Raw genomic sequence first — 16,538 nt, forward strand, 5'->3', positions numbered from 1 at the left:
TTCTGCAAAAAGAATAGCCTATTTTTACTTTATGGCACAAGTATATTTTGATGCTAATACTTTTGCTTCAGTAAAATTTGAAATGCATTACGTTTACCAACAGAGTATTTCTGCACTGTGGTGTTGCTGCTTTTACTTAAGTAAAAGATCGTCTTCCACCACTGCTATTTAAGTAATTGTCATGGACTATTGTTTTGTTTATATGTTCACTGGCCACTTTATTAGACATGTGCAACAGGATCCGCCTTAAATTATACTTTTATAAGATTATTCATTTTCTGTTTTCACTGACACTGAAACTTGATAATTAGTCACATTAAAGGGTGTTTCTAACATACACATTAACATGCACACATAATATAACTGTGGGGGTAAAAATAATTGCAGTCAGTGTCATCTCTGTTGATTGTTGTTTATTTTATGTCTTGTTGATTATTGATTGTTTATTTTATGCCTTTTATATTAAAATTAATATATGTTTTTTTTTATTGCCTGATTGCACCGTGGGTCCGAGAGGACTGACATTTCATCCATGCTGCATGTCGTGCATGTACAGCATACTTGACATTAAAGTTGACTTGACTTGACCTCCGTGCCGACAGGGGGCAGAGTTAGTCAGTGAGGCAGGAAACTTGTCGAGTCACATAAATAGAAGAAGAGTTCATTCAGCCATTACATTCACTCACAGGCAGGTCGAAGCCGAAAGTGGAGGACAGGTCATTAGCAACCCGAGAAAATGTTATCCGTGAGAGTTGCAGCAGCTTTGGTCAGAACCCTGCCAAGAAGGGCCGGATTTGTAAGTATTGCAGTTAAACAATCTGCATCTGATCCGGATGTTTGCCAGCGAGTGTATTTAATCTGAGTGTGGACCTTGTGGGCGTGAAGGGTAACGTGAACGCCACAGGCCGCTAGCTCACTTGTCATCGACTTATTAACGCGGCCTTTAATGCTACTGCTGCGTGCTGGGTGTTAACTCGCCGTAGAAGTGTAGAAATTGTTGATTTGAACGCGTTTGTTGGAGTTGCCCTTGTGAAACGACAGTCATCGTCCCGCAGCGCTGAGGTTAGCACTGGAGCTACCGCTAGTTCCAAGCTAACCGCTCATTGAGCCACGCTTTGAAGGTCAGAAAGCCCGACAGCGTACGTCGTCTCCGCTGCACCGCGTCCAGCCGGCCCAGTTATCAAAGTGCACATGTAACTGTCGCTGCAGCATGTTTTTAGTGACCTGTTTTATTCCTAATCGACGTTTACTGAAATCCTCCTGTCATTGACTCAGGTGTCCAAGGCTGTACCGGCCGCCTGCATTGGGGTCAACCACCTCCACACACACAGACCATGGCTGCAGAAGACAGGTGAGAAAGCCAATAACAACACGATAGAAACGGTGTCCTCCACATTATGGGTCAGCACCCGAAGGTGATTGATGAAGGTCATCGATCATATTTTGTTCCCAGACTTCGACTTTGTCATTTCCTAACAGAATAACATTGTACAGGATTACACAGTGAGTGGATTAACTATCATTAGTGTTCATAAATGCCACTGTGAAGACTTATGAAAAAGTAAACAAAGGTAGGGAAATGAAGGCACTGTCAGTGGTTAAATCTATATATATATAACCACTTGTGTATATAAGAAAAGCCCAAATCACTGCAATGTCACAATAACTTTGACTTTAAGTTGATGATATGTTACTTTTGTGTTAGCCTGTACAATATTTATTCCAAGCTAATGGTTGGTGATTTGATCTCTGAGGAAGAATCTTTTATTTTTTTTTTGTAGAATGACCCCTAGTGACCTTATGTTAATAGTAAATAATAGTTAATAGCAAAAGTTGTATGCATTTAATTTATTATTTAAATAAGCCCAGGAAGACACAGTATTAGTAGATATATCTGTATTTTAATCAGAATCCTAAATGTCCTCTAGTTTCATTTTGACCTTTATTAAATGAATCAGGGACGATCCAAGATATTTTTTATTTTTTATATCAGTTTTTTCATTGTGGGTGGCTAAGAAAGATTCTGCACGCATGTCGTCTTTCACAGGCACAGCCGAGGTGTCCTCTATCCTGGAGGAGAAGATCTTGGGAGCTGACACCTCTGCAGACCTGGAGGAGACAGGACGTGTGCTCTCCATTGGTGACGGTATTGCCAGAGTGTACGGGCTGAGGAATGTCCAGGCAGAAGAGATGGTGGAATTCTCCTCTGGACTGAAAGTATGTAGAAAAAGACATCAATTGATTTTAACTTGTGTTTTGAATATCATGAAAAGTGCTCAATAAATAAAAACATTTCCCAGGCAACCTTCAACACTGAACTACATGTACATATTCATATACAGTCCATACAGGTAACTTGTCGTCTTGAATCGACAAAACTGAAAGAAAACTAAAGTAAAATGCTCCAGATCCTTAAATTTCCAGCATCTTCAATTGAGCTTTATTTGTTCATCATATGCAAAAGCAACCAGTGTATAACAATCATTCTGTTAATGAATTAATGTTAATTTAATTTCCCTCCAGGGCATGTCTCTGAACTTGGAGCCTGACAACGTTGGTGTTGTGGTGTTCGGTAATGACAAGCTGATCAAGGAGGGTGACATCGTGAAGAGGACTGGTGCCATTGTGGACGTCCCTGTTGGTGTGGAGCTGCTCGGCCGTGTGGTGGATGCTCTGGGAAACGCAATCGATGGAAAGGTAACTTGAGCCAATGTTTTGGGTGGAAAATAAACGTACTGTAAATGAAGTTTTGATTGTTCAGATGACTCCTAACTACAGACTGTTAAAGCAATTAATTTTTCTATACTGTTACCATTTCCCATATCAGCATATTTATATTTTGAGTTAACCACTAAATTGTTTAACCTAGTTTATTCCTAATTAAAATAAAGACTAGTTTAAACCAGTCAATGTCTGGAAAACCTGATATGCCCAAATCTTGTGCTTTTTCTTCTTTAATTAGTTGAATAGAAGCTACTTAACATCAATAATACAGAAACTATAGTCATTGATTTGTGAAAGCACATTAGGTTTGTTGATTGTTTAGATTTGTTTTATCGTCACTTTTTTCCATCATAACTTTTTTAAATTTTATTTTCCCCTCAGGGTCCCCTGGGTTCCAGCACCCGTAGGCGTGTGGGTCTGAAGGCCCCTGGTATCATCCCCCGTATCTCTGTGAGGGAGCCCATGCAGACTGGGATCAAGGCTGTGGACAGCCTGGTGCCCATTGGCAGAGGCCAGCGTGAGCTGATCATTGGTGACAGGCAGACTGGGTAAATACTTGGACATAGACAAATATATTTTACTGCCATTCAATGGATTGATGCAAACTAAAGCTCAGGAGTCATTTTAAAGTTGGTATGGATGTTTTTAAAATAATCCATCTTCGCCCTGCAGCAAAACTGCCATTGCCATCGACACAATCATCAACCAGAAGCGCTTCAATGAAGGAACTGATGAGAAGAAGAAGCTGTACTGTATCTACGTCGCCATTGGGCAGAAGAGGTCCACTGTGGCTCAGCTGGTGAAGAGGCTGACTGATGCTGATGCCATGAAGTACACCATCGTGGTCTCTGCCACCGCCTCTGATGCTGCTCCTCTGCAGTACCTGGCCCCATACTCTGGTTGCTCCATGGGAGAGTACTTCAGAGACAACGGCAAGCACGCCCTGATCATCTATGATGATCTGTCCAAGCAGGTGAGGGCACAGATTAGAAAATCAGAAAAATATCTTCTGTGTGACTATTATTAAGGAAATTGAGGCAAAAATTAAATTTTTCCCCCTCTCCTCTCAGGCTGTTGCCTACCGTCAGATGTCCCTGCTGCTGCGTCGTCCTCCTGGTCGTGAGGCTTACCCTGGTGATGTGTTTTACCTGCACTCCCGTCTGCTGGAGAGAGCCGCCAAGATGAACGACAACTTCGGTGGCGGCTCCCTCACTGCCCTGCCCGTCATTGAGACCCAGGCCGGTGATGTGTCTGCCTACATCCCCACCAACGTCATCTCCATCACAGACGGACAGGTTTGTCCAAGACTGTCTTCGGTGTTTGTGTTTTTGCTTGTGTTTTGGCTCATATAAAACATTCTACAGTACAATGCTGTTAAAATATCTTCATCTGTTTACTGTAGATCTTCTTGGAGACTGAGCTGTTCTACAAAGGTATCCGCCCAGCCATCAACGTGGGTCTGTCTGTGTCCAGAGTAGGCTCTGCTGCCCAGACCAAGGCCATGAAACAGGTAACATCTGAGTTTTATTTTTAAATTTAGACAGCACCCCAATATTTCAGCTCCATTTTAAGTTTGGTGTCAGTCTGGACAGTCAGATAATCTCCAGTATTATTAATGGTCTTATTTCTACCCTGTAGGTGGCCGGTACCATGAAGCTGGAGCTGGCTCAGTACCGTGAGGTGGCTGCCTTCGCCCAGTTCGGCTCTGACCTGGACGCTGCCACCCAGCAGCTCCTTAACAGGGGTGTCAGGCTCACAGAATTGCTCAAGCAGGGACAGTATTGTGAGTGTCAGCTTCTCTTTAGTTTCCTAAGAAGTATAATTTTAAATGCCAAATTGTTATTGTATGTCTTGAAAGTGCAGAATTGGATAAAGAAATGTCTCCCACTGCCCCTCCAGGTCCCATGGCCATCGAGGAGCAGGTAACAGTCATCTACGCTGGTGTCAGAGGTCACTTGGACAAGATGGAGCCCAGCAAGATTACAAAGTTCGAGAAGGCTTTCCTGCAGCACGTCCTCAGCCAGCACCAGGACCTGCTCTCCGCAATCAAGTAAGACAGACTTCTCAGCCACAATGTGGTCGAACAATTTGCCCTGTTTTAGACTGCAAGTATTTAATATAAAATGTTGATTTTAACTTGACCCGTTTTCCTTTTTTTCAGGAATGACGGCATGATCTCAGAGGCATCAGACACCAAACTGAAGCAGGTTGTACTGAACTTCCTGTCCAGTTTTGAGTAATGGAAAGCACTTCTTTTGATCTTCAGTGAGCTTACCTGTCTGTGTCCCCCATTATGCTTATATATGTGAACACACTGAAGGCCAAAACCTCCATGTACAGATTTCTCCAAATAAAATTTTACAACCCCACTGTGCTGTAAAATTCTTCTGGTTGTGCGCTTAACTACAGTACAGTTTAGTGTTTAGGTTGGAGCCCTCTGAGCAGATTCCACCTGTGGCAGAAGAGTAATAATCCATGTGAGTAGAAAGAACACAAAACCTTTCTTTAGACACATCAAATGTGCTTTTGAATTTGTGTCAGAGTATTTCAGTGTACCAAAATATAAAAGTAATGTGCATAACCATGCACATACCACAGTCATGAATTCTGTTCACTGTGCTGTAACAAGTTGTTCATAAGAGCATTATTTCAAAGAGGGGTAGTGAGTGTGTTTAGGTTGACTTGACAAGGGGCTCTTCCTTTCATTGTTTCCAGAGGATTTAAGGTGTGAACTGTAAGCCCAGGGTCTCATCTGTGGTTGAACTGATGGGTTGAAATGTTTCATACTATGGTAATAAATTCAGTGACAAAGTCACACATCAAATCCATCTTGTAGTGTCCTGTCTTGTATCTTAAGACTGCTTTGAAACCAGACTGTGAAATGAGAATACTTTACATAACTCCAATTTATGCATTTAAAAATGAGTATCTATCGAATGGCACCCTGGTAGCTTACCTGGTACCACGTGTCCCGTGTACAAAGGTCCTACAAGTGTACCGAGTCCTCAATGCAGCTGCCCCGGTTTGATTCCAACCTTCGGCCCTTTGCTACATAAAATCCCATTTCTCCCCACTTTCCTGTCATTATTCAGCTGCTCCTGTAAAATAAAGGCAGTAAAAAGGCCAGAAGATATCTCCATAAAAATTTCATAAGAGCCCACAGTGACTTCTTCAATTTGCCTGCTTTGTCTGACCCAAAAATACTAAATTTACAATTTAGAAAAGTAGCAAATCCTCTCATTTGGAACGCTGTAACCAGAAAATGTTTTTTAATTTTGCTTGAAACCTAAAACTGAATTAAAACCATAAAGGTGGTGATTATTTTGTTATGCAATGACAAATCAACTAATTGCTGCAGCTCTATTTCTTTGCATGTAACTTTACACTACTTACACCAGTAGAGGGCCATATATGCATCAGAGTAGACCACCAGACACTTGGGACTTTCATTTGGCTCTAGCTGCTAGAAGGGCCCACAACAGTTCAGTAAATAGTATTTTAATCATCAATAAGTTTAGTTGCTGTTTTTTATATTAACATTTTATGTTAACATTACCAAGCCATCCTCACATATCCTGGCATGTAAGGAGGATGTAGCAAATCCCTTCCTTCACTTTATCCCTACTTTTATCTCCTGTTATATACAATATAGAAGTTCCATTCTATATCTTCTTTAATCACTTTTTCGTCATCAATTTACACACTGACATCTAGAAAAACACACCAGAATAAAAACAGCTTAGCATTTTTGTTACATAAAACTGTATTAACCAGTTAAAGTTGCTATCTTAAACCGGCTATCCACACCTCATTTCTTATTCTTATATGTTCCTCTCTTGTCTGTTTCTTTTTTATACTTCTTGGTTTGTTTGTCTCCTTCCCAACTGAAACAAAAAGAAACATACAGATCTGTTCTCCATCTGAAACACTAAACTCTGCTCTCTCGTTGGTGGAGACCTTTCATGGCTCTATTTGCATCCATTATTTCCTCATTCTTTGTTTATTCACAATTGATACTGTTAATAGGATCCTCTCATTGTTCGGTTCTCTTCACAATTTTCTTATTGTCTCACAGGGGCCAGACAGACCCACGTGTGAGGTTATTTGAGTAGCCATTATCTCAAGAGAAGTGGGCCGGCAAAGTGTGTGTAAGGAACAAAAGTAAGTGTAGTGCGAGGGGAATTTAATTCAAGAGATATGATAATTATATCAGTGCCAGTGCACACTGCATTCTGAGTCACCTCTTTCTGCAGTGCCATCACTGTCTGGCAAGATAAAGTGAGACATGTGACATGTGAGAGTGAATGGAGCTGCTCTCAATAAGGACTATTGTTGAGGTCAGCGTGACAACAAAAGATAGGTCTGTGGAGCAACAGACAACATGATGGGTCAGATTTCAGACGTGGGGGAGGTAGAAGTGATGCTACAGCAAGATGAGCAGTTTTTCGATGGCCAAACACACTGGGAATCATGACCCGATACTTGCAATAGTCTTAGTATAGTATAGTATAGTATAGTAATAGTCTGCATCGAATGCATAGTTTCAAATTAAGTGCTTGGAAGGAGTCTTAAAAATACTTATTCTCACTACTCCCTCTAGCACTATGGCTGTTTGTCCTCTAAAACAAATTTGTTCAATAGGGTCAGCAGAGTTTAGTGAACTGAGAGACAATGGTAAGCTTCTCTGAGGGAATTTCCTAAATTTATAACATCAAGACATTCCTTAATCATTTTACACTCATGCGTGACATTATTTATGAGCTGGCAGTGGAAGATTAAATCTGTAACAGGAATTGAAACTGGGAACAAAACAGAGTTTGACAAGTAACAACAGGGTGAAACAAAGCCAACAGAAATTTAGAGAGTGGTGTGAAAGTCAAGCTAGTATGTGGGTAATAATATATATATTTATTATTATTATTATATTATTATAATATATAGCTGTAAGTGATTTTGCATGGAGCTTTGGAGTAGAATAAAAGTGCTGCTGATTGTCAACTTGCTTGCAACATGAGTCAAAGTGTTCAAGCATTTCATAAATCAACTCCTGCTTATTCATTTTCACTATAACAGACCAAACAACAAGAGCTAGTTGATACACTTCAGTTGACATTGATTGCTCTCCCTCCCTGTGTGTTAAACTTCTCTTTAGCCTCTCAGTCACTGTAATAGGATTTAAACTGTAAAGCAGATCCTCAACCTGGACATTTGCAGCCAAGGATCAGCACTTGTCTGCTAATAGAAGTTTCGCTTGGTGAAAATAAACTGGACCCACTGGAAGCAGCAAGACAATGCTCTGATAGTCTTCATGTACATTGTAATAAACAAACATGTTTTCCCATTAACATCAGAGGTACATTTGCATGCTTGTGGTTTCTATGGTCTGTCTACACAGACAGAGAATGACACACCCAAAGCAATGCTGTTTGGAAAACCTTTCTTTCAGGTCTACATTTTAGACACAATTTGGTTACTGAATCACATGCTTGGTTTCTCTTCCTTGATGCCATACCTTACGCAGCAGTCTCACTTGAAACAGACAAATCAGCTGTTCTGCTGCAGCAAATCTACATTGTCACATCAGCAGCTGCACCGTTGTCCAAGGCTCCATTCACATGCATTATATCTGCGTTGTTTTTTTCAACAGGCAAAACACACAGGAATCAATTCCCCCCTTTGTTAGAAAGGGGGGGGGGTAGCAAATTTTAACTTTCTTTATTTGTCACAAATGATCCCAGTACTGCTCTAAACAAGACTGTTCAAAGCTTATGCACTGACAAAAACATACGAGCTTTATACAAACTGTAAAAAAAAAAAAAAGAAGAAAAAAAAGAAAATTCAATGCATTGTATTTTTCATACATTTAAATTACACCAGGTAAGGGACATAACAGCAGATAGCAGCAATATGACTAAGGCAAAAATCAACATGAAATATATTATTTCTGAGTTCCGTCTCCATTTTACGCCAGGACAGTCCAGGTTTTCTTATTCACAGGTGCCACACTCTCCACAAACCTGCTTGCAGTGCGCACACAGACGCTCATTATATTCTGGGCAAAAGGAATTTCATTCATTCATGATGGCAACAGCAGACCAATATACATTAGAAACCACATTACCAACAAGCTCACACTGTAAAAAAAACTTTTTCTAAGGTAAACCCAACATGCTGTATTTTGTTTTGTCATTGCATAATAAACCATATTATGTTGAATTTACCCAAAAACCTCTGTGTCTTTATAATCAGTAGTGCAAGTCTTTTGTAGTGCACATTTCTTCCTGTAATTAAAGTTTACTGACCACACCAAAGGCAGCAGCTAACGTCTGCCGGCTGCAGCGTTGGCCCTGTGGGGCAGACTATGTTGAAGATGTGCTCAGAAACAGCTGGCAGTTAATATCAAAGACAATGAAGTGTTTTAGGTCCTCCCCGGCCCTTTTAAGAGATAAAGGGCTCTATACAGTATAGTCTTTGATTCCTCAGATTCAGTCAGTGCTGCCATAGTGGTTCCCATTGGAAGGGTTGTCCTGTAAACTGGTGTGTGAGGCTTCTTCCTCCTGTGACACCACCGGGTCCACCGGCTGTTCAAAGAAATTGGCCACACAGAACACCTGCAGAAAAACAAGCGATAATATTAAAACACATTCAACTTTATTATTTTCATTTTACTGTAAAGATGGAGAACAATAAAGTAGGCCAACATTATTGAAGTAGACTTCTGCTTATATTTTCTTTATTGTGTGTCTGTCCAAAATGATTTATTTATTGTTCATGAAGTGTTAAATTAATTATTAATCAGTCTAACGATATAGTTAGGCTACTTTCACCTTTTTGATCACTGACTAGGTGGTAAAAATTAGTGTTCAAACACCAGAACAGAACTTTTAAAATCCTTATAGAGATCCCAAAGTTTCCAAAGAGAGAAAATATGTCAGACTGGTAATATTCAACATATCTTGAATATTTCCATTTGATTTAAATGGTAGAAAGTCATGGAAACAGGTCTTGGGTTTGAATATTTCACTGAAGCATATAGTTTTAGTGAACAGTTGGAACAAGCTGATACAGAATTTATAGTATATGACACTGTTAGTATGGTGTAAGACATAAAAGTTAGAAACTGCATGTTCATGGGTTTAACCTCTGTTTAAAAGCAAGCATGTGCTATTTCTAAATGAACTGACTTGACTTACTGTGAGAATAGCTACTAAACCCCCTTGCAGGAGGCCAGCAAGCACATCACTCCAGTGATGTTTGTAGTCAGACACCCGGGATAGACCCACATACACAGCAGTTGCAATTAGGAAGAATTGGATGGTGGGACGCAGAAGCCTCGCCCATTCTGACCTTAGTCTGGCTTGAATGTACAGCTACAGCAGTCAGAGAGAGACAAGGATTAATAATTGACAAAATATAAAGCACTGGAAACAAAAAATCTGTGGGGTCACATAGTTTAAATTGTTCGAGCCAATATTTACAGTACAGGTGTTGGCAGCTAATGCCTTCAGTGAAAATAGTTATTTAGTCACTTTTGTGACAATGTCATGATCAAATTTAGGTAATTTTTTGAGTGAATTTTAATGCATAAGCTTCGTGAGTAAAGCAGATAACAAAAACTGTACATTACAATTAACACTGTTTTTAACATTTCTATGTAAGCCATATTTAGGTTATAAAAAGGTTCTGAAGTAGAAAATGTGTACTTACTACAAGGAACAGCATGCAGTACATAGAGAAGGATGAATGGCCAGAGTAGAAGGACAGTCTGCAAACAATAAGAGATACTGAAATTAGGCACCACCAGCGTAATCAAGTCACTTTGTGTGACAAATATATATTTTAGATTCATAACGAAGATCATCACAATGACATTTTACTGTATTGATATACATAGAAATAGATTAAAAGGGGAAGAATGCTAATTTTACACATCAAAATCAGTTAACTAGTTGTGAGGAGTCCAACTCAGTGGGGGAAAACAGCTGTATAATTTCGGCTGAGACTTTAAAGGAGCGCTATCTCAGTGATGTAATCAGGGTTATCAAGGTTTGGGCTTTGATACAACACATTTCTAACAAAAGGATGTGGGCGTCTACCAGGTAGGGGGTTCTAACAAGACACTATTAAATACTTTACAGTTATCATTAATGTTGTTGTATATAGTATTTAGAACCTTTTATGTATTTATTTCCATTGCTCATCTGTCAATAGTAGGTGTATATAGTATATACTAGAATTTAAAGTTTCTTAAGGTTACTTATTTATGAATCTGTTTCTGTACTTCAGTTACTGTGACATGTACAATTTCAGTACAGTTTATCTTACTTTATCTTACTGAATACCATTGTGAAAAGTGTATAATTTAGTGTTTTTGGAGGTAAAAGTAAGGATATCTCAGCCTACTGCATATATTTTGATTATCCTCTTTTTAATCTGTCTCTTGCAACTTTATAGAACTGTAATACTGATTCCCTTTAAGGATTGCCGGATTGAAAAGATACATTTTACTATAGTGGAGGAAAACATCTAATAGTTAACTACCTTGTCCACAGACGTTACATGCAAATAACTACCAGGTTCCTCCCAGAGAGACTATGCAACTATTACACAATGCTTGTAATGAACAAAATATGTTGGGATCCCACAGGCATTTCCCCTCCTTGTGGGATTAATTTAATTACTGTTCCCGACCATTACCTGGCTTCATCCACCAGAAACTTTTCTCCAGTGCAGTTGAAGTTCTCGATGTATCCACCAGTTTTGCAGTTGATGCGATCCCATGCTGGTTTGCATACAGCCAGGAAGTTTGGCCGCAGACGTCCGATGGAGTATTTGGCAATGTCTGTCAGAGACTGGCTGGCAGCAGCTCCAAACACATAGCTCCCCACAGCTTTGTACACACAGGCCACATACTTGGTCCCCAAAGACTGGTTCTTGATGCGTGATAAGTAAACAGAAAGGCATTCACCACAGACGATCTGCAACAGAAGAGATTAAACAATAAGTGACCTTTTTCTTGAGCAAGTAAAAGATGCCAAAGGATGTGACAATTACAGGTCAGAGAGCTTATGGAAGAAGACGACTGTTACCACAATCAATGTGAAGGGGATCATGACTCCACCCAGCAGCTGGTAGGATATGGTGTCCTCTTTGAGGGGGTATCTTATGGACTCGTCATTGCAGAAGAAACCCCGTTTGAAAGGGTTGTGTTGAGGGGTAAGGATAAAAAATGGAAGTCCGACTGTTAAAAAAAAAAGAAAGTGACACATGACGACAATAAATTCTACTTCTGTCAGATTTCAGCCTATCTTGTGTCATCATAATGTACATCACGTTCACAAGCAACTGCAAATACTCATGTGAGTCAGATTGAGCCACTGCTACTATTACACAATGCAAATAATGGTACAGTTTCATCACAGGAAACAAGTTGTTGGGATCAGGCGTTTCCCCTCCTGTAAAAAACGCTGGTGAATATTGTGGGTTTCATTTAGTTGCAAAGAAAACTGAGTCTGTTCAAGGGCATACAGTTAAACAACGCTGAACAATGAAGGTAGGACCATCTGAAGAGGATCATTACCACCAAAACACATGCTTTGACTTGCTTTGGTTACTCATTCTTCATTTATCTGCAGCTTTTCTGAGATGATAATAAAGGCATTTGGCTAAAATGAAATCAGTGATGCAATGAGAGGCATTCTTCCAAGTACGATCACTGGCAATGATGCTGAATGAGTTATCACACAGTCACAGAGCTTTGTTTAGGCCTGCTCGTTTAAAGCTACTGCAGGGCAAATTACACTCACTAATGCCTTTTGAAATTCTGAATAAACTAAAATCAGATCATGCAGTTAACCTTTGAAAGTTTCCATCTACTTCAACTAAGACGAGTTTGTGTTCCACGTAAAAAACATAAACTGCAAGGAAGAGAAGGGCAGAGGCAGAGGGGATATGATAATAGTGGAACAATATCCATTATTTAAATATTTTATTTTTTATTAATTTGACTATTTATTCTTTCTTTATTTCTTCTCTGCATTAATGTGTCACAGATTGTTTGTATTTTTGTTGACAATTTGCTGAAATTGGAGCTTTTTGATTGCAATACTTTCTATCTATAACAGTGTGTACAAGTAGTCTTTGTTTTGTTATTAGATTGTGTAATCACTGAATGTGCATTCTCTGTGTGAGTGCTTTTAAATCCCCTTTATGTTGCAGAGTAGATTATTATACATCTTGCATTCAGATATAGTAATAATAATGCCACAGAAATATGAAATCATTAGCTTATGAAACCACTTATAAACAGTAAAGAGATGATGCAAAGATATATATATATATATGTGTTTGTATGTTCTCAATAAATTAGATAAGAAAATTAAATGTAAAGTCAGAAAAAATAATAATTATGTATTATAGTGTTACAACGGATAAGACAGACATTATCAGTCTTATACTCATATTTATTGACGACATTTTAATATATATAAAAGTCCAACATATCAGACATCGTCAGTGAGGGACTGATAAAGTTCTGGATTTATATCGATCAATGTCCCCGGTGTTTACGCAGTCCAACAACCTTTATCAAGGTAGGGAAATCCAATCAATGTCTGACATCAAGGTACTTTATATTGTATTATATTAACTGATAACAGGTTGATGAGTTAAGCATAGAAGACATATTAATGGAGTATTTATATTACTTTTATGCAATGAGATGAAGGAACAGAGTAAATTTACTCAAGTGCTGTACTTATTTGAGAGCTGTAGTTACTTTGTATATTATTTTACACAAAAAGTAACATAGACTAAACAATAAAACTGTATAGAAAAGTGAAATCAGTACCACCTCGACCAACTACAACAATACAGCTGCTTACACACAGTAATAATGATCCAATTTCCCGTTTTTGCATAATGGATAAGCTACTTTTACTTTTGATACTTTACATACTTTTTGCTTATACTTTTACATTGTGGTATTTCTAATTCACTTAAGAAAAAAAGATCTGAATACTTCTTCCACCACAGGAGTGTCCTGAACACACTGTGGAACAGAAGAGTCTCAACTTATAGTGAACCACACTTTTTAAGCTTTTGGACAGAAGGCACGGGACTGGAAATAAAAATTACATTTTCCAGCTTGGATGTTGCTGCCAAAACTAAATGAGAGGATTGGTGCACAGTCAGCAGCACAGCCAACCACAAGACACTGACTAAGCGAAGTGACTGAGTGCAAATTAATCCCAGGAAAATATCTGTGGAGCTTTGTGTGTCTCAGCCTCTCTATCCTTATCAGTCTCTGAACTGGGCTGAGTGTCTCCATTACCGTACAAAGGTTTCTTTAAATTGTTTTATTGCAGTAACACTGCAGCACTTTTAATCCCACGCAGTGGTCCTGTTGCAGCATGTCTCTGTGCTATGATTACATTCCAAACACGGAGCTAAAAATACAGCTTTGCAGGGAAAATAAAACACACAGGGTGGGACTTTGTTGCCTTTTTTTTTTTCCATCTTCCTGGTTCCCCGGTTCCTTAAACCTCAAGCCTTCTCATGTGTATTTATATGACGTTCATGCAAATCACTTGAATGGATTTGCTTAAACAACTACTTTATATAACATGTCTCCAGAGGAGCTGCGCTGTAGGAGTCCTTTAATTTATGTTTGATGATAAAGAAAAGTCACTTTAGAGACAAATAAATAAACAACTCTGATTTTAAACGGCTGGTTTAACAGGATTAGATGTGTACATACCGAGGATAAGACAGGTAACGTCCAGCACGATGAAAGGGATCCCTGAAGCTTCAAACATGTTGCGTCTCCGTCTCCCGGTGTCTGTCTTTGTAAAAAATGTCCGGTGGTGTCGGTTGTCCCGGCTGCTTTTAGGCGAGACGAGACGCAGTTTATCTGCCGCACATGTCTCGCTATTCCAGCACAAAATTAAAACACAGCAGTGTCATTGCGCTGCCACCAAACTCCGAGACACTGTCCGAGAAGCTTAAAAAAAAAACTACCGGGGATGTAAAAAAAAAAACAAATAGGTAAAAAAATATATAGGCTATTCTAGGTGAAAAACACTTAACTATATGCTAAAAACTAATCTAACACCACCACAGACGTGAAGAGCCTCACCCTTTCAACTGCTCACAAACCATCATAACGCGGCAGGAAGATTTCTTCAGCCGATAATACCGTCCTGTCCTCAGAGGAGACATTACCGGTGAGGGACGGACTCAAAGCAGCGCTACTCTACCCGGTTGTGATTCATGCTGCCTTCACGTACAGCCCGGAGGAATGACGACTGTGCTGGATGCAGATTGCGACCTGTGCATGGGTGAAGTTTGGTAAGTGAAAGTGATGGAAGAAGTGCTCAGATTAGCAAAGGTACAGTGTATTTCTACACTACAAGTAAGAATCCTGCATTAAAAATGTTACTTAAGTAAAAGTACAAAAGTATCAGAATCAGAATTTGACTCGAATGAACATTTGATTTGATGTCCCAGACTGCTCATTTAATTTTTAAAGAATGATTTGGGAATAGTCACTACTGGATTAAAGCGCCTTAAAGCATAGGTTCATAACAACAACAACAACCCATATGAACACTGATACAGGTTTGCTGAGATTGTGTGATTGGTCTGTTTTATGCAACAGTGTTTATCTGATGCTGATTTGAGGCTTCAGCAGTTTGAGTTAGACAAACCAAGTGGATATCTTTCAAAGTAACAGTCTTTTTAGCATACAATTTCCTCTTTTTTATCACTATCTAAACACAAATCTGTCGAATTCAGACTGCAGGAGCATCATGTTAACTTCAAATAAACTCTGGGATCATTTTTTGCGTAAAAATAGGACTGTGGGTTTTGTCCTCTATTGCTTACATTCAGAGTGCAGTATGGGGAAGTTTTCCTGGCCGGTATGAATAGGAGGAATAATCGCAGCAAGTAAAACCTGTTTTGATGTTCATATCTGCTTCATCTCCTGATCTTGAGGCCATGTTTTTGAGAGTTTGTTTCAGTTTTGTGCTTTCATGTTGCACACTACTAAATGAATGAAACTACCACCGAGGTAGCATTATGGCATAGGAAAAAGCATACAATACAATACTGTACATATTGGGGGCTCACTGGGGGATAAGCAGCTTACATTGTAGTCAATTAATTTTCTATCAATAGATTATAATCAGTATTCTGACAACTAAGTGTTTCAACTCTATTTGTTATTCATTGTTTCCTATTGGTTCAAATTTATTAAAATTAAAATTATTCTGCTCCTCTGTTAATTCTCTTGGTTTATGCTATTTAATGATACTAAAAAAATACGAGCTTCTGTTTAACATGTGTTATTATATATAACTATACTATTATATAACGTAATTATTGATTACAGTCTGTGATCAACGTTATCCTGACCGTAGTAAAGTCCTGTATGCAAGTAAACAAACTGAGTTGCCACTGTGTGTCTGTGAATTCCTATACTGCCATTGGACAAATCTTATATGGGATATCCGAGGTGTACTTGAACGCAGCACAGGACAGGGGAAGTGGTAATGGGAGTTTCGGGCCTATCGCGTGCCTGTGTTGACGCTACGACAGCCGTCGGCCGATGCAGAGTTGCTCCTCCCTCCTCCAGTGTCCACAGAGGTAATGAGGTTAGATCTCTATTAATAGGACAGAGTTTACTGTCTCCTCATGAATGGAGCACATAACAGTGAAGGAATTTTCTGGTCAATTCATTTCAGCTTTTATGTAAATGTAATATATAGGCTTGTAACAGCTGTAGATGTAGTGTTATTTAAAGCTTTGTAAGG

The 16,538-nt window shown here is 39.1% G+C and overlaps 2 protein-coding genes across 2 annotated transcripts; one reads left to right on the plus strand and one right to left on the minus strand.

Moving 5' to 3' along the window:
• Positions 1-541: 541 nt before the first annotated feature.
• Positions 542-5,093, plus strand: LOC118325709 (ATP synthase subunit alpha, mitochondrial-like; the record flags this gene model as incomplete). The annotated part of the gene is given in 11 exon segments (XM_035658487.1): positions 542-796; positions 1,276-1,351; positions 2,048-2,217; positions 2,524-2,697; positions 3,106-3,272; positions 3,397-3,697; positions 3,795-4,019; positions 4,127-4,234; positions 4,363-4,507; positions 4,624-4,774; positions 4,886-5,093. Coding segments are annotated over 11 exon segments (1,656 nt in total). The 3' UTR covers positions 4,965-5,093.
• Positions 5,094-8,423: 3,330 nt separating this feature from the next.
• On the minus strand, positions 8,424-14,975 carry LOC118325115 (phospholipid phosphatase 1-like). The gene is made up of 6 exons (XM_035657675.1): positions 14,483-14,975; positions 11,814-11,965; positions 11,422-11,702; positions 10,432-10,489; positions 9,918-10,094; positions 8,424-9,335 (listed from the first exon to the last, which is right to left on the minus strand). Exons 1-6 carry the CDS (start codon positions 14,538-14,540, stop codon positions 9,210-9,212), a joined length of 852 nt encoding a protein of 283 aa, XP_035513568.1. The 5' UTR covers positions 14,541-14,975; the 3' UTR covers positions 8,424-9,209.
• Between the last annotated feature and the right edge of the window lie 1,563 nt (positions 14,976-16,538).

This window comes from Morone saxatilis, unplaced genomic scaffold (assembly GCF_004916995.1).
Source record: "Morone saxatilis isolate NCDOM2014 unplaced genomic scaffold, NCSU_SB_2.0 Contig16, whole genome shotgun sequence".
In the NCBI taxonomy this organism is placed as follows: domain Eukaryota; kingdom Metazoa; phylum Chordata; class Actinopteri; family Moronidae; genus Morone; species Morone saxatilis.